The sequence below is a fragment of the Rhinoraja longicauda genome, chromosome 9 (assembly GCF_053455715.1).
Source record: "Rhinoraja longicauda isolate Sanriku21f chromosome 9, sRhiLon1.1, whole genome shotgun sequence".
In the NCBI taxonomy this organism is placed as follows: Eukaryota; Metazoa; Chordata; class Chondrichthyes; order Rajiformes; family Arhynchobatidae; genus Rhinoraja; species Rhinoraja longicauda.
In genome coordinates, this window is record NC_135961.1 from 58,268,305 (window position 1) to 58,289,922 (window position 21,618).

The following is a 21,618-nucleotide window of genomic DNA, read 5'->3' on the forward strand; positions in this document are numbered from 1 at the left end:
AGCTACTATCTACCTCATTGGAGACCCTCAGCCTATCCTTGATTGGATTTTACTGACTTTACCTTGCACTAAATGCCATTCACGTTACTCCCTCTATCATGCAGCTCTACACTGTGGACGGCTCAATTGTAATCATTTATTGTCTTTCCACTGACTGGTTAGCAAACCACAAAAGCTTTTAACTGTACCTCGGTGCACGTGACAATAGACTAAGCTAAACTCTTGCCGGGTCTACGTGTCAGGTCTACTAGACAACTCCCTGTCCCATTCCCAATTTTTCTGCACCTTGCATGGTACAGCAGGAAACAGCAGACACCAGGATCAATTGTGTGGCAAAATAACTGCAGATGCTGGTACAAATCGAAGGTATCACAAAATGCTGGAGTAACTCAGCGGGTCAAGCAGCATCTCAGGAGAGAAGGAATGGGTGACGTTTCGGGTCGAGACCCTTCTTCAGTCACCCATTCCTTCTCTCCTGTGATGCTGCCTGACCTGCTGAGTTACTCCACCATTTTGTGAAATAAATACCTTCGATTTGTACCAGCATCTGCAGTTATTTTCTTAATATCCATTTGTAGTTCATAAATGGTAATATTGATGGTAATTGTGGTAATAGCACCTGCCTTTGAGATACGGCAAACATGGATCTGTGACTTTCTACCCCATTGTCTAATTTATTAACAAAGATGTGGGTGGCACGGTGGTAGAGCTGCTCCCTCACAGCGCAGGAGACCCAGGTTCGATCCTGACTATGGGTGCTGTCTTTGCGGAGTTTATACATTCTCCATGTGACCGCGTGGGTTTTCCTCCCACACTCCAAAAAAAAGTGCGGGTTTGCAGGTTAATTGTCCTCTGTAAATTGCCCCTACAGTGGAGGAGAAAATGGGATAACATAGAACAAGTGTGACCAGGTGATCGATGGTCAGCGTGGACTCGATGGGCCGAAGGAGCTGTTTCTACTCTTGCAACATCTCCCTTTGTTTTATAGTCATGGAGTGATACAACGTGGAAACAAGCCGTTCGGCCCAACTTGCCCACACCGGCCAACATGTCCCAGCTACACTAGTCCCACCTGCCCGCATTTGTTCCATATCCATCCAAACCTGTCCTATCCACGTACCTGCTGTCTGTTTCTTAAATGTTGGGATCTGACTCAACTAACTCCTCTGACAGCTTGTTCCATACACCCACCACCCTTGGCTTTGTGTGAAAAAGTTACCCCTCAGATTCCTATTAAAATCTTTTCCCCTTTACCTCCTTGAACCTATGACATGTCCTCTGGTCCTCTTATACTACATGTCCTACATGTCCTGGATTTCCCTACTTGGGGCATAGACTCTGTGCATCTACCCGAATTATTCCCCTCAGTCCTTTTGATTGTACCTTGTTTGTTTATTGTCAGTCCATGAATTTGATCTTAGAACAAAAAAATACATTGATTTAATCTTTGACCAACCACCTCATTGAAATGGCGCCTCGTCCTTCTTCAGTCCAAATGCCACCGACGTCTCTCGACGTCCGTCCGTCGGCGTCGGCGTCACTCCGTGGGGGCAGACGCACGGCTAGCGACGACGTCACTCCGTCGGGCGACGACGTCACTCCGCCCAGCTCCGTCGGTGACGTCGCGTATTTTTCCGGCCCTGCGGGCTGACGTCAGGCCGCTCCAGCCCTGCGGGATGACGTCACGCGCCCCGCCAACTTGGGGTTTCGGCCGCTCGCTCGCTGCGATCCCGGTGGAAGGCGGTTTGTTTCCGGCGTCAGCTCCGAGATGACAACGTTGCGCGCGTTTTGCTGCGACGACCTGTTTCGGTTTAACAATATGTGAGTAGAAAATAACACATGGCGGGAGCCGTTTACGCAGAGACGGCGCCACATTGAGCGTCCTGTGCTGTGTGCGCCTCGCCGCCGCCACATTGAGCGTCCTGTGCTGTGTGCGCCTCGCCGCCGCCCGACCCTGGCTCGGAGATGGAGGCGGGCTGGCAGCGGGGCGGCAGTGCCAGTGACCGAGTGGCGGTCATGGTGGTTCCACACCTTCCTCCTCCTCCCCCCCCCCCCATCCCTCACAAGCCTTCACAACTTTTCAGAAATGGTAGTGCAGTGTCTGATTGAATTCTGTTTCATGTTTTTATGTGTTCTAAGGGGGTGAAAGTACTGACACTTGAAGTATCTGTGAAAGAGGTTGCTCGTGGATGGCTTACCTCTTTGGGCATGCAACTCCAGAATGTAACACCTAGTCCATGCTTTGACTTGGAAAGGGCTAAGATCTCTCTGTCTAAGAGTGGACGATGCTTGCACATAATGAACACAATATGCTGGCTTTATATGCTCCTTCCTACAAATATTGCTAATTCAAGGAAGCAATTGGATTTCGTATTGTAAATCCTAGGTGAAAGCCAAGTGTAAACATTGTCCAGTACTTGTCCACAATAGAACTGACTCCATACACTGAGAGCATGGTACAGTGGTGAGATTTTGTGATAATTTTTCTTAGTAAAGTGTATGTACAGTGTAGGGTACATCTTATTTAGTGAAATTTGTGAAGTTTAGTTGCCAATGTTTTTACAAAATCTAATGTCTCAGTGATACGTTTCAACACTAAACCACACATCCCCCCATTTTCGGAGACAATGTATCTGAAACAATTTTATTTTGTTGAAGGTTTCTATGCAATAAAACATTGTTAATCCAATGCTCCACGAATACAACTGTAGATTGCAAATATCTTATACTTGTTTTTAATTTTGTTTTGCAGAAATTTGGATCCACTTACAGAAACTGTATCCTTATTAGTAGACAAACATTGATTTATTGAGGGGAAAACTGGTTAATAATGTTGACCGTACAGAACATACATTTTTATTCTTAAAAATTAGACATGGTTCATATTGGACATGTGCATGGAAGATGCTTCTTGATATAACTAACAAATTGATGGGACTGTTTAGCCCTATCCATTAATTTTATTTCATTGATCTTTTCTTTATTTTCTAAATGTTCAAAATTTACAAAAAATAGTGCTATTTGAAAAATAATATTCCGTGTTTCTGTTAAATTGTTATATTCTGCTCTGCTGCTCTTGCACTTGTTTTACTAAGTCATATCTGGTATTTTCAGATGAGGATATAAGAAACGAGCAGGAGTAGCCAGTTCAGCCAATTCGTGCCTGCTCCACTATTCAGTCGGGTTATGGCTGATTTATAACCTGATGGTCACTATCCTGCTCTAACCTCACAACTCCCGATTCCTTTTATACCTAAAATTCTATTGATCTTGAATATTCTTAGCCACTGAGCGTTTCAGTCCCATCAATTCTTCTCGTACTTGATTTATTTTAACTAATGCTAAATTCTTTAAGTTGTTCAATCTATCCAGATTTGTAGCCTCCTGCTGTTTCCAGCGTGGTTTTTCTGTGTCTTCCTTGAAGACAGGCATTAAATATTTGTTTAAGTTGCCTACTATTTATCTCAGTCTGTAAGGAACCCATATTGACTTTTGCTAACCATTTTCTTTTTGAATACACAATCTGTTTTGATTATTCTTGCTCATCTACTCTCATCTTTTAGTACCCTTTCCATATCAATGGAATTCCTCCTCAGCTGAATTCTTAAATCCTTGAGATAACTGTAATTTTTGGCAACAGAAGTCTATTCAGAGCCAATACTTTCTGCAACTTCTTGGTAGCCATGGCCAGACAATATTTCCTGTCTTTTTTTTACCCTAAAATATATAACTTATAAACCATGCATTCATTCTTTAAAAGTTACCCATTGCTGATTTACTGTCATGCATTTAAATGTAGTTTCCCAATCTACCTCAGCACATTTACACCTCATGACTTTGCAGTTTGCTTCATTCAGATTTAAGACCCTAAAATTCATCAAACTCCTTTTCAAATTGTGTTACAACAACATGCTGCGATTTATTTGGCTTTATTATGGATTCTCACGATTGCTATAACATAGCAAGGAATTCAAATCAAATCCTAACTACCAAGTTATATTATTAGCACAGAGTTATTAAATTATTTTCAGTGCCCAGTTTTTCCTTGAATGGATCACAAATTTTGGATTTTGTATAAATTTACATGAAGTGCAGTATTAATTATCCTGAGCAAGTCTGCATGAATAAGGAGATATAAGGGACTGCAGGTGCGAAAGGACACAAAGTGCTGGAGCAACTCAGCAGATCAGGCAGCATCTTTGGAGAAAATGAATAGGTGAGAGGTTTGGGTCAGGGCCCTTCACACTGCATGAATAAAAACTTGCGTGAACTAGTTGAGACCAAACATAATTTGGCATTACTCCTAATCTTTTTTAAATTGTGATTTCAGATTGTGTAGAGCTGATTAATTCCTTGTACTCTAGCATAAAAAAGGCCACAGCAATGTAAAGAATGATTAAATAGAAAAAAGATTGAAGATTTCATTTACTCAGCCTTTCTATTACATGTCAAATAAAAGCACAATGACCTGGATCAGGTTCAACAATGACAAGCCTTGGTTTACAGCAGAACTCAGACATCTCCGCCAGTCTAAAGATGAGGCCTACAGGAGTGGGGTTGCAGACCTCTACAGGCTGACCAAGTACAAGCTGAGAAGAATCAGAGCTGCCAAGGAAAGGTACTCTGAGAAGTTGAGGAGCAAGTTCTCAGCTAATGACTCATCTTCAATTTGGAAGCGTTTGCAAGAAATCACCAGCTACAAGAGAACCACCCCCCCACTCCTTGGACAATTGTCAGCTGACCAACGACCTGAATGAGTTCTACTGCAAGGGTTAGACATAAACATAACCCCAGTACCCCCCCCACCTACTCCTCCCCAATCACCACTTCACATCTACATACAGCCTGACTCCAGTATGCAAAGACTGGGCCCTTCCCCACTACCTCTGTAATCATGAAAACCCTTGAAAGGCGTGCTGGCCCACCTGAAAAATATCACAAACTCTCTGCTGGACCCCTTGCAGTTTGCATACCGGGCAAATAGATCAGTGGATGTCGCAGTCAACCTAGGCTTGCACTTCAACCTCCAGCACCTAGACAGCCAGGGGATCTATGCAAGGATTTTGTTTGTGGATTTTAGCTCTGCATTCAACACCATTGTGCCAGAGCTACTATGCTCCAACTCTCCCAGTTGACTGTGCATGAACCCTTCTGTCAGTGGATCACCATCTTCCTGACAGACAGGAAGCAGCATGTGTGGTTCGGAAAGTACATCTCGGACCCGCTAACCCTCGTCATAGGAGCACCGCAAGGCTGCATCCTCTCCCCTCTCCTTTACTCTCTAAACCAACGACTGCACCTCCACAGACACCTCTGTCAAGCTTCTCAAGTTTGCGGACGACACAACCCTGATTGGACTGATCCAGGATCGGGAGGAATCTGCCTACAGACAGGAAGTGACACGGCTGGCGTCCTGGTGCCATCGCAACAACCTGGAGCTCAATGCTCTAAGTCAGTGGAATTGATTGTAGACTTTAGGAGAGCTCCTCCTTCCCTCCCCCCATTCACCCTCAACAACACCACAGTCACATCTGTGAAGTCATTTAAGTTCCTTGGAACCATCATCTCCAATGACCTAAAATGGGAGGCCACCATCGACTCCACAGTCAAAAAGGCCCAACAGAGGATGTACTTCCTGCGGCAGCTGAGAAAACACAATCTGTCACAGGCAATGATGGTCCAGTTTTATACTGCCGTCACAGCGTCTGTCCTCACCTTCTCCATCATGGTCTGGTTTGGCTCAGCCACCAAGCATGACACCCTGAGTCTGCAGCGCATCGTTCGATCAGCCTTCCCCCCATTGACGAACTGTACACTGCAAGGGCCAGGAAGCGAGCAGGTAAGATCATCTCTGACCCCTCTCACCCTGGCCACGAACTCTTTGAAGTCCTTCCCTCTGGGAGGCGACTCCGGGCTGTCAAAGCCGCCACAGCCAGGCATAAAAACAGCTTTTTTTCCCACGAGCAGTAGGTTTGCTCAACAGCCAAAAATCTGCAGCCTACTTTTGCTCTGGTATTTTATTTAATTCTTCACATGTTTAAATTATAATGTTTTATTTTTAATTGTCTACTGTATATCGTGTTGTTATCCTTGTGAGCAAAGCACCAAGGCAAATTCCTTGTACATATACATACTTGGCTAATAAAATGTATTCAATTCAATTTATATTGAATGTCAACTTGCAGTGTGCAAAATACTGACCTTTTTATTAAGATTTTATTATTTTCCTTAAGCAATTCACAGTATGGAATTCCCTTCTACCTCCAGTATTTGGCTCATTGGCCAGAATATTTTATTGTCTCTGAAGCACCAGGAGGAGAGTTGATGGGATACAGTAAGTATTTAGTGTGGTACTTTAAATTCATTGTAAACCTAGAGCTAAATTTACAGCACTTTATATTTGCACATTAACGTTGTAATAAAGTGTTGTATTACTGTACCATTGCAAGTCCTGACCTGTATTTCAGTTCAGTTTATTGTCACGTATACCGAGGTAATGTGAAAAGCTTTTGTTGTGTGCTATCCAGTCAGCATGACAATACATTATTACAATCGAGCAATTTACTGCTTGATAAGGGAATAACATTTAGTGCAAGGTAAAGCCAGCAAAGTGTGATCAAGGATAGTTCAAGGGTCACCAAAGAGGCAGATGGTAGTTGAGAACTGCTCTCCGGATCTGAGGTAGGATGATTCAGTTGCATGGTCATAGCTGGGGAAAAAACTCTCCCTAAATCTGGAGGTGTGCGTTTTCACACTTCTACACCTTTTGCCTGACAGGAGAGGGGAGAAGAGGGAGTGGCCATGGTGCGACCCGTCCTTCATTATGCTGCTGGCCTTGCCGAGGCAGCGGGAGGTATAAATGGAGTCAATAGAAGTGAGGTTGGTTTGTGTGATGGTCTGGGCTGCAATTTGTTGTGGATCTTTTTAGAAATGTCCATGGCAACAGATCAGAGTCAAGAGTGTTTCCTGTTGTCTGTGCCGAAAAGGGAAAATAAAATTCTTACTTGCGGCTACATAAAATGCGTTCATGGGCCCAAATAGAATAAAATATGAATTGAAAATATTGATATCTCTGATAAGCTACAAATGGTAGTAGTAATGACATAATGTAGTGCATTTGACATTTGTGCAATTATGCCTGCATGGTACCATTCCTAACCATTCATATTTCCTTTACAACTGGAAGGCTAATGCTAAGGACGCCTTTTGATTGCATGGATGACATGAGTGTCAATAGATAAATTGGTGTTATGTGATACGGTTTAAACGTGAAAGAACAGGCTATCTCATTTATTCTTTAATTTAGCAAATCTCCACTGGATACAAGGCAGGTGAGCAGAGCTGAATGCAGATTTTTGAAATCCTGCTTTGTGTTTGGAGAACATGCATGGAGAAACAGTCATGGGCAGTTTGGATCACTCTAAAATGTATAACAATGCATCATTTTCAGCAGAAGACCGCAAGTTCAAAAAGTGCAAATGTTGGAAACTTAAAACAAAAAAACTGAAAAAGCTGGGAGCACTAATATGTCAGACAGCATCTGTGGAAAAAGAAACAGTTAACATTTCAAGTCAAAGACTCTGTCAGAGCCATTCTAACCCAAAGCATTCACTCAATTCTCCTACCAAAGATGCAGCCTGACTGACTGGCTGAGTGTTTCCAAAATGTTTTGGTTTTAAGAACAATTTGCTGTCTACTACCTTCCTATCATTGAAAATGGTGCAGTTTGAAGTGATATCATTTTGCACCTAGCATAAATGTTTGATGACTGAATGATGATTCTGGTTCTTTCTCATTTTAAGTAATGGGGAAAGCTGAAGGATCAGTGGCAAGAGAGGAATGGCATGGACATGTAACAGCATTATCTGTAGCTCCAGAATTCAGACGTTTGGGATTAGCAGCTAAACTGATGGAACTGTTGGAGGAGATATCTGAAAGGTTGGTATATGTGTTTTAGTATTATGTGTAGTATATATATTATATAATATATGTTATCGGGGACAAATGTACATTGTGCTTCCTTTCTAAAGAAAAGGAGGATTCTTTGTGGATCTATTTGTACGAGTATCCAATCAAGTGGCTGTGAACATGTACAGACAGCTTGGCTACAGTGTGTACAGGACTGTGATAGAGTACTATTCAGCTAGCAACGGAGAACCAGATGAAGATGCTTATGGTATGATTATAAACTTCTTTAAATCTTACAGGTTAAAATAAGTCAACCAAGTTGTAATTTTGGGGTATCATTCGTGGAATTGTGTTGATTACTTTCTGAGACACTGCAGTGAGTTAATGGGTTACTAGTTTGATGAACTCTAAATAATGATGCCATACTTCAGTTGATAAGTTACTGGTGGTACATTTTATGTATCGCACCGTACACAATTTGTAAGCGAATATTGCACTTAAATTGTGTTATAATTCTTAGATGATTGCAATTTTTGTGACCATAATCTTGATTTTCATTTCTCTTATAGATATGAGAAAGGCCTTATCAAGAGATAAAGAGAAGAAATCAATAATTCCTCTTCCTCACCCGGTTAGGCCTGAAGATATTGAATAGCTTTAAGCTGTGGTTCTTGGGAAATCTATAAAGCCGAGCATTGAGGGAGAAATTACAGGATCGTTGTTAATATTTTTGTTCGATTGTAAATCTGCCCCAATGATTCAGTATGTGCATAAATACTAAGTTATGACTTCATGATAAATTTGAGGTATAGTATTCTATGGGCCCAAGAGCCACAGCTTAATCAGGAAATGTTCGATTAGTTTTACTCTTGCAGATGAGTCTTGGAGATGCACTGTATGTATGCGGATTTAATAAAGATTTGTGTGAGATTTAATTTATCGTGTGTAATAGATGAAATATATTTGATAGCACAAGTACAGCAAAAATGTTTATGTTGTCAGCTTTTCATTTGGTACTGAAATGTTTGTTCAATGTCATTGTTGTAAGGCTCTTTGGACTTCCGATTGAGCACCATCTCCAATGGCAAATGGATACTAACATGTGTTTTTTACACACACATTGGAGATGTATGCAAGTGTTAATATTGTAGTGTGTCTTTGCTCAAGGAAGAAATGCCATCTCATGAATTTAGGTGAGATTTTACATTTTCATTATCTCATACTTTCTCTCAACTAGATAAAGCAGCAATGTGGTACATTCATAAATATAGCAGACAATAAACATTCCAGCTGTTTAGTTCAACTACACCATGAACAACTTGTGTATGAATAGGAAAATGAGAGAAGACTTTGTTACAAAACACCATTTCCATAAGCTTCATGGTTTCTTTGAAATATTTCTGAAATGCTCTCAAGTTTCAAGTGATCAAGACCTTACATAGTTTGTAATTATCAAAACATTTTGTCCTGGAATAATTCCAGTTTTGTATTCTTAATTACTGTATCAGTCAGAGACAAAGTATGGCCCAGAGTTAACATTTTTAAACATGTTTGTTTTAATTTGAAAACAAAGAACATTTGTGTATTACTTTTTGCATGTTTTAGTTGTATTATTTAGAATGATAATTCACAAGTAAGGCCTCACAATGAACACTTTCACACATAAAATCAGGAATGTCCTAAAATTTATGTTTGTACTGGAATGGAATGGAGTTTCCTCACTAAAAAATATTTTAAAATGTTATATGATGGATCATGAGTTACAAAAAAGTCTAATCTTCCTTGGCTTTTGTGGACCCAAAGGTTGGTGGTTGCCATATTAGAATATTGTTGGGCTGTTTAGACAATCCCATGCACTGTTGGAACCATTTCAGTGCAGCCCTATAACTTAAAATAGGTTTGTTTTTGAAGAGTTGAAAGGTGGATGATTGGTTCCGGCTTCAGAAAAGAACAGCCGGTGAGTTGTTGCTCCTTGACAATTGCTAATGTACTCAAGAACAGAAGCAACATGAATCATTCAGTGGAAATTATTCTAGGAACAATGACTTTTACAATCCTGGTATTTTGCACGTAGTTCACAGCATCATTCTATACCCGCATGAGGAAAATGGCAATCTGACACCAATATAACAATCTTGGGGTACCTCAATCATGGTATGTGTTTATTTCCTGCCAACACTAATGTTAAGGAAGATTTAAAAGAAACAGCACAATGATGAAAGCCATAAATCGAAAATATCCATTGTTGGACATTTCATGGGGACAACGTACCACTATCATTATGGATAGGAGTCCTAACACACATCCAAGCATGAAACATTCACTGTAAAATGGTTACCTGCCTGACCACTGATACATGTCAGCATGGTATCCAATATGAATTATTTGTAAATTACAAAGTACAGTGTAATGTAACAAGCTAAGATTAAAATGGCACATGTGCAGCTAATCCAACAACCAAATTCGTGACAAGATACTACCTGGAATTTGATACAGGCAGATGAATAACTTCCATTCAGAATCCATAGGGTCATTCTGCACGGAAACACCAATCTTCCAGTGTACAGAAAATATTGCAACCACAATAATATTGATGAGCTGTAAATTCCAATAGTACAGAGAGATAATAGTCTCAATCTAAGCCAGGCATGTGATGACCTGGTAAAGGTTTTCACAATAGCCATCTATTCAGTATTCACATCATTGTCTTAATTTTTTTTAGCATCTTGTATATAACAGCTTTTTTCCCCCACGAGTAGTAGGAAATAACCAAAGTCTGTAGTCTCTTTTTACTCTGGTTTATTTCACTCACTGTAATGTTGTATTCTTAATGTTTTATGCTAGAGTCGAGCCCCATGCTCTACTCCCTCTTCACACACGACTGTGTTCCTGCATTCGACACCAACACCATTGTCAAGTTTGCAGGCGACACAACGGTGATCGGGCTGATCACCAACGGTGATGAAACAAAATACAGAGCGGAGGTGCAGAACCTGGCGGACTGGTGCTCTGATAACAACATGTCCCTAAATACCACCAAGACCAAGGAGCTGATCATCAACTTCCGTAGGTCACACAACAGGGAATACGCCCCGATCTTTATCAACGGGGACAGTGTCCAGCTTCAAGTTTCTGGGCACTCACATTTCGGAGGACCTAACATGGTCCAATAACACTGCTGCGCTGGTCAAGAAGGCACAGCAACGACTGTTCTCCCTAAGAACACTGAAGAAGTCTGGTCTACCCCAACAGCTGCTGACGACATTCTACCGCTGAACCATAGAGAGCATCCTAACACATGGCATCCCTGTGTGGTACCTCAGCTGCACGGAGGCAGAGAGGAAAGCTCTTCAGCGGGTAGTCCATAGTTCAGAGGACCATCGGAATACAGCTACCAGCCTTGGAGGGCATCTACAACACACGATGCCTCAGAAAAGCCACTAGCATCCACAAAGACACTTCACACCCCCGCAACAGTCTGTTCGAACTTCTACCAGGCGATACAAGGCCTTCTACGCCCACACCTCCAGACTCAGGAACAGCTTCATCCCCAGGGCCATAGCTGCTATGAACCGGTCCTGCTGAGCCGGATGGTCACATCGCACAGTGATCCGGCACAGATCTCCTTGCACTTTATTCTGTTCTAAAACTTACAATTTGTTTCATTGGGTTGTTTAAATTAATACTGACTAGCTAATTAAATTATTGCATCATATGGGAGGCGCATTCCCAATCTCGTTGTACCCCTGTACAATGACAATAAATATATATTGTAAAGATATATTGTATTGTATTATTCTTAATTGTTTACTGTACGTGTTTTACTTGCGAGCGGAGCACCAAGGCACATTCCTTGTATGTGTACATACTTGGTCAATAAACTTATTCACTCATTCACAAGATGCTAAAACTTTTAAAGACCATTATGTGAATATTGAATACAAACGATAGTACAGATAATATATAGAATAGATTCTTGTCTCATGGTGTCAAATTTAGTCCATTAAAAGATAAAGTTCAATCCACAAACAGTGACACAGATCATTCCATTTAATATGGCTACTTAATATTTCTCCAGGCCAATTAGATACATTGGCCACATCTTCAGCCACCTCTACTTTCAGCTATATTAAACCATGCTGCATCTCTAAACAAAAAAAAGCCCCTGCCCACAAAAGACAGCTAGCTATCTAGTATGAGGATTTATATGACCGTGTCATCTGTGATGATTTGCTTGGCTCAAGCAAAAATGTTACTTTATGACACCTGAAAAACAAACGATCCAAAACTAGAAACAAAGATTCAGAGACAAAATTTATAATGGGAAATAAACTAATAATTCCACAAAAGCAGAGAACGAAGCACAGTTCATTGAAGCTTGTTTTCACTTTCAAATCACTAATAATAAAAAAACTTTATTAGCTTATACTAAAATAGTTAGCAAATCTGCAGACCGTAAGGGTGTTCCACTATTGAATAATACAATGAAGAACCAAACAAACAAAATGGCAGAAAGTTGTGAAAAATATTTGAAAAACAGAAGATTCGCAACTGGTGGGTGAAGGGAGACTGATTTTCTTGTACACGTATGTTACATCGATTAAACAGGGCTGCAAACATTTCATGAAGTGGATGCTCACTGCTCAGTCTATCATATGGAAACCTTGTTGCACATGATGGCATCACTTTTAAAGGGTAGAAATAGGTTTTATTATCATTTGAAATAAATAGCTCCCTGCTGAGTAATATTTCATCACGATTCATGAAACGTAAACATTAACAAACTGCCCAAAAGCGTCTGTACCAAACTTATTCAAGATGTTAAAACTACATTACAAAAAGATGGATCAACCAAGGATTGTTGGCTGAATTATAGCAATGCAAGCAACTCTACGCCCCTTATATATACTCCCTTTCTGTTTGTATACTCATTGTCGCCTATCCCACAGCCAACAAAAGCTTATTGTGTGCCCCACATTTTCTTGATTATCATTGCTTTTTTCATATCTTCCATTCATTTTCCCCAAGTACGGTTAGACTAAAATGGTGCAGATTGCATGGAACAGGCAGATAGTTTTAATACATTTGGGTCTAAAATTATATGTGCATATATTAATAATATAAACACATTAATAATAATTTCATTGTTTTGTCATGTATGAACAAACGAGCTCTCATTCTAAAAGGTGGAGAAACATCGCCCAATTTCCACCATGCAACTTTCCAACGAAGGTGACAAATAATGGCCAATTTTATTTGTAAACAGCATAAAGCTTTACCTTATCTGTACGATTCAACATATTGTGCTTTCATTTACATATTAAAACAAATAATACTAAACACAAGTGTTGGATAGTTAGAAAGTCGTCTTAAGCAATCTAATGAGTTGATTTAGCCAAAAGAAGTGGATGACTTGATCAAAATAGATACTTAAGTTGGAGATACATGAACTGCAGAAGCTGAAATCTTGAGCTAAACACGATGTGCTGAAGGAACTCAGCGGATGAAGCAGCATCTGTGGAGGGAATGGACAGGTGACCTTTTGGGTTGGGACCCTTCTTCAGATTGATTGTAGTGGGGGGGGGGGGGGGGGGGGGAGAGGAGGAAGCTGTAAAGGATTGGCAGGTCAGGGCAATGCTTATCTTTATCCTGCCCACATCTTTTTCCAGCAGTCTCCTCCCTACTACAGTCAGTCCAAAGGGTACCGACCCGACATCTGCTCATTCCCTCCACAGATGCTGCCGGACCTGCTGAGATCCTCCAGCACTTTGCAGGCATTTAAATTATACTGACCCCAACTAAGGATAACGGTGTGTGATCATGACATTACATAAGGAACGCCAACAAAACATCAATACAAAAAACAATTTAACAGCTCCAGCTGTACACATATTGTACAAAAGAAAGTAAGAGACAAAGCAAATTGAAGAGTCTAAAAAAGGTTGCCCATTCATCAGGATTCATCCTCCGTCTTATCTGTATTTTCTTCTGGGTCATCCTCCGATTCTTTCTCACCCTGCAGTTGCTTCTTCCAGAGCTTGGCCATAGCAAGCAGCTTGAGGTTTGGTTGATTGGCAGCATCTTCTGGGAAAATGTAGTCGTAATATTCCTCCCAGCCAGCATCTGACTGTTGGTTAATAAAATAATTGGATGATATTATTTGGTGAAACTACCATAATACTTATCATACTCCTGCTGCTGTGATTTAAAATAATCTAATCCTATATTTTGTTTCTGAAAGTCTTTCCTAACATTCAGCTGCAAGAAGAATGTACCAAAGGTTTTCACGACCTGCATGGGTTTTCTCCGAGATCTTTGGTTTCCTCCCACACTCCAAAGACGTACAGGTATGTAGGTTAATTGGCGTGATAAATGTAAAAATTGTCCGCGGTGGGTATAGGATAGTGTTAATGTGCGGGGATCGCTAGTCAGCGCGGACCCAGTGGGCCGAAAGGGCCTGTTTCCGCGCTGTTTCTCTAAACATCTATAGATCTATGATGTATGCTAGCAAAACCCTATGGGTTTGAATCATTAGCGATGTGCAAAAAACACAAAGACCTTCCAGTGTTCACTTCAATAAATCAAGAAATAGCCGATAGGAGTGGTTAATTTCTTGGACCAAACGATATAATGTAGAGAAGACCTAGTCGAGTGCAAATAAATGACAGCCAAGTGCAAAACCTTATAGGCAGCTTGCAAGCAATATCTTTAAAAGAGTCAAAACAATTGCACATGCTGACCATTGTGCAAATGTGGGATTCTTTTAAGTTTCAACTACATGAAAATTATATATTCAAATCGTATCACATCATTTGTACTCAGAAAGAAGCAACATTTGGTCAAATTCTATTGAAAAATAAGATGGGTAAGTGGCCAATAAAATTTAAGATACATTTTCATTAGGAAAAAGAAAATGCTTTTTCATATGCACTTCTTATTAACCAATATTTATCTATGACAGATTACCATAATACTTCATGAGATCTGGTTAAGGATATGGATGGCTGTTAGTTAACTGCCAAAAGGATAAATGTTAACAACGACTCCATGTTCCCCGCCCATGGCTTTTTTGTTACTTTAATAAAATACACTTTGCCTGTTTTAAAAAGTGTCCTTACCCCATCTTCTGCCTGTAACTTTCGCCTTTTCTTGACCCGTTCTGGCATGAGTTTAACAACTCTGTTTTGTAAAGATTCTGTGCCAAATTCTATCTCAAAGTCCTTCCAGGACTCCAAGAACATGAGTCGCTCTTCTTTCTCCTCACAGTTTCGCAAAGCTCTGTTGGCATCCTCATAGATTTGTCGACATCGAGATAAACGTTCAGCCGCATCCACCGAAAGTTCAAACTGAACATAACTGATCCATACCTATGAATAGAAAGATATTATCTTTCAGAAGTTCTGATCACGTACATATATAATTGCATGCATCATTACTTCTGTGCCTTCTTGGTTTCACACACCATTTACACTGAGAAACATTGGAGTGTACAGAAATTAAATAATACAGCAGAGAATTATAAAGTGATAATTAACAATCAAATTCAAATGGAGTTAAATCCTCCGATGGTTATAATTATTTAAACCAGGGATCTCCAAACTACGGCCCGCGGGCCACATCTGGCATGCCGCGAGATTTTATCTGGCCCGCAGCAATCCCTTAGGCGGCAGGGACTGGAGGTAGCAGCTGCCAGTGAAGGTTCACTGGAGAGCGGATCTCCACCAACCCAGAGCCGGGACAAGGCGAGAGATCGCAGCGCCCCCTCGTAAATAACAAACCCAAGGAAACTTCCCTTCTCGCTGCCACTGCCGCCGCGTACCCCGGGGGGGAGAGAGAGAGGGGGGGGGGGAAGACAGTCGGGGTAGAGGGAGCAGCGGGTGAGAGTGGGAGAGTGGGGAGGGTGTCAGAGGGGCCGGTGAAGGAGTGCTGCCACTTACGGGTACTGCTCCCCCCCTCTCCCAGAGCCAGCGAGATCTGCGCCGCTCCTCCACTCTCTTCCCCGGCCCCATCTCCCTCTGACGCAGCGAAATAAGAACAAACACAAGTGAAACTTCCCTCCTCGCCGCTGCCGCTCACCCCGGGGATGCGGGGCTTCTGAACAACAACTACACTTGTGTTTGTTCTTATTTCGCTGCGTTAGAGGGAGACGGGGCCGGGGATGAGAGTGGAGGAGGCTCTGGGAGAGAGAGTGGGAGAGAGAGAGGGAGGGAGCAGCCTCCTGGTTTAAACAAAAATGAATCACACGTTGTTCACTTGTCAATATTAACTTTTCACTTGTCACCATATTATTGTGGTTTTAATTTGATATTCAGGAAACAAAGCCAGCTAGAATGTAGAAATAAGGTGCTGGCTTACAAAATAAAACAAAGTGCTGGAGTAACTTAGCTGGTCAGGCAGCATCTCTGGAGAACATGGATAGGAGACATTTCAGGCTGGGTCTGAACGAGGGTCCCGACTCGAAACGTCACCTATCTATCTTCAACGAAGACACCCATTGCTTATCCAATCTTTTAAGACTTGACAACATTTGTGAACTTTCACATCAACAATTCAGATAAATAGAACTTTTTATGTTACAGCTATTTCATGGGAACTTTTATGATTATTGTTTTTCGAAGCATGCATTTTCCGAAGAAGCAATGTGACACGCTAGGTAAATTAAAGTGCAAATATTTTCCACTAGCAGATAACAGATCAATTATTCCAAGTACTGAGCATCTTTGTAACTTATATAGTTGTTAACCACCGAAAAATAATAGTAGCTCACTTTAACATGTTGAGTGCGTTGAAGTAGACGTCTGTAAAGATTTCTCGTTATGTCATATTCTTCCTGTTCAATTTCAAAGTCAATGTAGGACTTCCACAGAACCTGAAAAATAGTGAATTACAGAAAATTATCTAACTGGCATTTAAAAAATAATTTTAGAAGTTAATAAAATTCAAAGTGCTAGAACATCCACATTGTAGGGTGCAGAAAGGCTTGGTATTCTCATAAACCCTTTATTTTGTTTGAGGTTATATGTCCATAGGAACATAAACGTAAATACGAACATAAAAGGTGTGAAAGGCAGAGCAGTAGTAAATTTCCAATATTGATACAATAATAGAAAGCAAGTTGACACAGAGTCCTGAAGGCTACAATGTGGAAGGTGGCTGTTGTGCCTCAAGCTCACATTGTCACATTATAATAGTGCAGGAGGCCACAGACAGATAAATCAGAGCAGGACACAAAATGCTAGAGTGGGATAGGCAGTATCTCTAGATAGAAGGAATGGGTAACGTTTCGGGTTGGTACCCTTCTCCACAGTATGAAGGGTCTCGACCCAAAACCTCACCCATTCCTTCTATCAAGAGATACTGCCTGTCCTGCTGTTATTCCAGCATTTTGCATCTATCTTCATTATAAACCAGCATCTGCAGTTCCTTCCAACATAAATCAAAGTGGGAGTGGGTTGAAAAATTACAGGCAACTGAAAGCTCAGGGTCATACCAACAGAATGAATGCAGGTAGTCCGTAAAGCATTTATCCAATCTGTGTTTGGTTTCACTAATGTAGAGATCACCACATCAGTGAACGCATATACAAGAGGAAATTAAAATAAACAATTGCTTTACCTGGAAGGATTGCTTGGGTCAGTGCATGGCGGGAAAGGAAGAGGTCAATGAACAATTGCTGCGTCTCCCGCAGTTGCATGGAAAGGGAAAGTGCTGTGAGAAATGCAATGGTTGGTAGAGACAGAAGAGAGGACCAGAGACATGAAGCAATGTTTTTGAAATGCTGAAAGGGATGGGAAGAGGAGGATACATTTTGAGATATGAATCTGATTTTGAAAATTTGCTTTATAAAAACACCAAGAAGCCCGACTGCAGGCCTAAGATTCTATATGTTTTGTTAATATTATAAAAAAATTGAATACTCAAAGGTTGATTGATTAGCACCAAATCATTTTCTTTGTTTTGTGAAACCTGTTCATTCAATCTTAAGTACACCATCTTACTAAATAAATTAAGGAATGTGTTTGAAAAGTACCATTTAAAAAATATATATATTATGAAGTGTGATTTGTTGGTGCTGCTTCATTTGTTGTGGTTTGACAATGAATTGGAGTAGATATTCAAAAGGAAGAGAAAACATTGCAATTTCATTGATTGCTCTTAAAGTAGAAACTCTTGTATCCTAATATGTGGCACCGAGATAAGAGATTCAGACTTTTAAAATGTTAAAATAGAGGAAAATGTAACCAGATTTGATAACTCCACTTAAAGGACTAATATCAATCAGCACAAGCACAGCGGGTGGCTATGTTTCTGTTGTGCTGTGATTGGCATTACTAGAAGAATCATGAGATGAAATGGTCAGTCTCCAGGGAACAAGTTGAGTGGGAAAGTTGATTCTATCTTTTGTTAAAAATGAAAATTATTACCATGTCACAACAGGACATCATCAGAGACAAGTATTGTTCTAAGTTTGCACAATATAGGAAAGAATGAGTCTTAAATAGGTTATTTCATATATTATTGAAATTCCATTAGTTTAGTTTAGAGATCGTGTGGAAATAGACCCTTTGGCCCACCGAATCCACACCGACCATCGATCACCCATGCGCTAGCTCTATCCTACACAGTTGGGGCAATTTACAGAAACCGATTAACCTACAAACCCACGTCTTTGGAATGCGGAAGGAAATCGGAGCGCCTGGAGGATACCCACGCGGCCACAGGGAGAATGTGCAAACTCCATACAGATAGCACCTGTACTCAGGATTGAACCCAGGTCTATGGCGCTGCAAGACAGCAACTCTATTAGAAACATAGAAAAATAGGTGCAGGAGTAGGCCATTCGGCCCTTCGAGCCAGCTGACTGATATCTAAAATCAGTACCCCGTGCCACTCAAAATATTTAAAAGGATGATGTTGACTGGTTGGCTTTCAAATATAGAATGTTTACAGATATGAAATTTCATGAGGTCTTAATTTTTATAATAAGATGGAATTATTCACATTTCATTTAAAGGTTTTAATTGTTTAAACTTATGAAAGTACAATAACTTTTGATTAGATGCTACATTTCATGCATAACATTTGAATAGGAGTTTCATTTGATACACAAGAGATTTAGAAGCTGCAAATGTGGTAAAATATGAGACATTAAACAGTGAAAAACAATCTACTGCTACTATGAAGCTTTATTGCTTAATCACATTTACTATAATCACTTCTTGATTCAAAGTTTAAAATAAGATAGATTACATCTTAAAGCTAATCAGTTCCTCTTATAATTGCTGAGCAACCGCCCAATTCATAAATTAATTTCATCTTTAAATCCTTAACCATGCGATGTTTCATAAAACGGGTTTTATCAGAAATACTGCACATTGCATGCAATTATATTAAAATGACAAATGATTGTGCAGAATGTATCAGATCTCTTACCTCTGGCATATCGAGTCTAGGTTGACCAATTGCGAGCTCATAGATCGCGCGAGCACGCTCAACATCACCAAGGATGGTCTCTAATTCAGCAAACTTGATCCAAGTGGTGCAATTCTCTGGGGAAAATTCCAAGTATTTCTCATAGAGTTTCCTACATCGGTCAAACTCACGAAGCTGGAGCTCTAGTTCAATATACCCTTTGAACAACTTGTTCTTTGGACATTTTCCTATGCCAGTACCCTGAAGATGTACGAGAAAAAAAAATCTAACTTCAGGGTGTATATTAACGAATGATAATATCTTAAACAAATAATAAGAAACCAGATTCACTTGACATGCAACTTGTGACAATAAGTGCCAACCTCTGAAAGCACAATATAAAATGGCATTGGGTGGTGGGATTAGGTTAAATTGATCTTCATTTTATTAGGAATAAAAGAAAATCTAAAAACTATTTTGCAAAATCTTTACATGACACAGAGAACAATAAAAGAATGAATGAATTTGTTGAATAATGAAAAGGTTGAATACATTTGGAAATGTGCCATTTTGTCTGTGTAGCCAAATTGTTGCACAGAGGGCTCCAAGTACTGATCCCTCTAAACCTCACTAGTCAGTCTGCCAATTTGAGATGGATCTATTTATTCCCTTTGATCGGTCCCATGATCAGTTCTCAAACCATATCAGCATTTTACTCCAGTCCATGTGCTCCAAACTTGTTGGTCAACCTCCTGCGTCACCCCTCCTGAAAATTTTAATCACTGCATCCACTAGGATTTTTATCTCTTGTAGTGGTTACATTCTTAAAGACCACCAGTAATTTAATCAAACATAATTTTACTTTTATCCTATTATTCTTTTCAAGGTGATCTGCCATTATAGCTTCCGTGATGGATTCTAGCATTTACTCTGCATCTGACATTAGACTAGCAGGTCAGTAGCTCCCTCCGGGAGCCCGAACCTTATGGAAGCACACAATGACAAAGCTGATGAAAACAAACAGCAATTTTGCCAACAGAATCTGTCAATTGCCCTGCCACTTAGCTACTGTTATTCCGAGATGTGTGAAATTTTAAAAGCATAACGCAACATCAAAATACCTGTTATTTACCAAAATACTCAGTATATATAATTCAAAAATAAAAGTGGAAGCAGAGATATGGTTACTTACCAAAGCCCGTCTGGCAAGAGGTAAATTTTTCTGTCGAACTTCAAACTGTGCATATAGCAGCCACAATTTGGCAAATGTAAACTATAAAAAATAAGATACTATGATCAAATGTTGAAGTGAATTAGTTGAACAAGATTTTGGTTGCTCCAAATTAAACAAGAGCGAGAAATACTATGTTGCAGAGATAACCATATTGTTCAGTAACTGAGTTCAAAGACATCTACATGCCATTTTTTTGTGGCTTAATTTTCTGTTCATGTAGTCACTGCTGTAATTATTTCTACAAGTAGATAGTCACTATTACATCCTCTTGCAAAAGTTGACATTAACAACAAAATCTATATTTTGATAGAGAAATTTCAATATTGATTCATAGAACACAGAACAGAGATAGATAGGTTCTCGATTAGTACGAGTGTCAGAGTTTATAGGGAGAAGGCAGGAGAACGGGGTTAGGAGGGATAGATAGATCAGCCATGATTGAATGGCAGAGTGGACATGATGGGCCAAATGGCATAATTCTAAGCCCATCATTTATGAACTTATGAACCGTACTCCAAAGGAACTGGGGCTTTCGGCCCACAATGCTTGTACCGGACATGATGCCTATCTGAACTGATCATCTGCGTGCAAGTGATCCATATCCCTCTATTCCCTGCAAACCCATGTGCCTATCTAAAAGCTTCTTAAACGTCACTATCATATCTGCATCCACAACCACCCCTGGAAATGCGTTCCAGGCCCCCACAAACATCTCCACCGCCCTACCTTAATTAATTTCCTTTGTCACCTCATCAAAAAATTCAATCAAGTTAGTGAGGCATGACCTGCCACGTACAAATCCATGCTGGCTATCCCTAATTCTCTTCCAAATGGGAGTAAATCTTATCTCAAAGAATTCTCTCCAATGGTTTCTCTACCACAGGTGTAAGGCTCACCGACCGGCCTATAGTTCCCTGGATTCTCTCTACTTCCTTTCTTAAACAAAGGGACAACATTGGTCACTCTCCTGTCCCCCGGGACCTCGCCTGTGGCTAGAGAAGAAACAAGGACCCCCATCAAAGCCTCCGCAATCTCCTCTCTTGCCTCTTTCAATAACTTAGGAT

The 21,618-nt window shown here is 40.4% G+C and overlaps 2 protein-coding genes across 3 annotated transcripts in view; one reads left to right on the plus strand and one right to left on the minus strand.

Annotated features, from left to right (window-relative positions):
* Nucleotides 1-1,667: 1,667 nt before the first annotated feature.
* Nucleotides 1,668-12,297, plus strand: naa20 (N-alpha-acetyltransferase 20, NatB catalytic subunit). 2 transcript variants are annotated; one of them, XM_078405592.1, is made up of 6 exons: nucleotides 1,668-1,821; nucleotides 2,753-2,777; nucleotides 6,244-6,334; nucleotides 7,803-7,938; nucleotides 8,031-8,176; nucleotides 8,478-12,297. In XM_078405592.1, exons 1-6 carry the CDS (start codon nucleotides 1,769-1,771, stop codon nucleotides 8,561-8,563), a joined length of 537 nt encoding a protein of 178 aa, XP_078261718.1. In that variant the 5' UTR covers nucleotides 1,668-1,768; the 3' UTR covers nucleotides 8,564-12,297. The 2 variants fall into 2 exon arrangements, with proteins under 2 accessions (XP_078261718.1, XP_078261719.1); XM_078405593.1 differs by lacking the exons at nucleotides 1,668-1,821; nucleotides 2,753-2,777 and adding an exon at nucleotides 3,530-4,216 and having other exon boundaries at nucleotides 6,234-6,334.
* The window catches only part of crnkl1 (crooked neck pre-mRNA splicing factor 1), a 29,154-nt gene continuing 16,980 nt past the window's right edge, over nucleotides 9,445-21,618 (minus strand). The window contains exons 10-14 of the mRNA XM_078405590.1: nucleotides 20,513-20,593; nucleotides 19,342-19,581; nucleotides 16,676-16,777; nucleotides 15,027-15,275; nucleotides 9,445-14,035 (exon numbers count right to left, since the gene is read on the minus strand). Coding sequence (XP_078261716.1) covers nucleotides 13,862-14,035; nucleotides 15,027-15,275; nucleotides 16,676-16,777; nucleotides 19,342-19,581; nucleotides 20,513-20,593 — 846 coding nt within the window. The 3' untranslated portion in view covers nucleotides 9,445-13,861. The remainder of the gene's footprint in view (nucleotides 14,036-15,026; nucleotides 15,276-16,675; nucleotides 16,778-19,341; nucleotides 19,582-20,512; nucleotides 20,594-21,618) is intronic.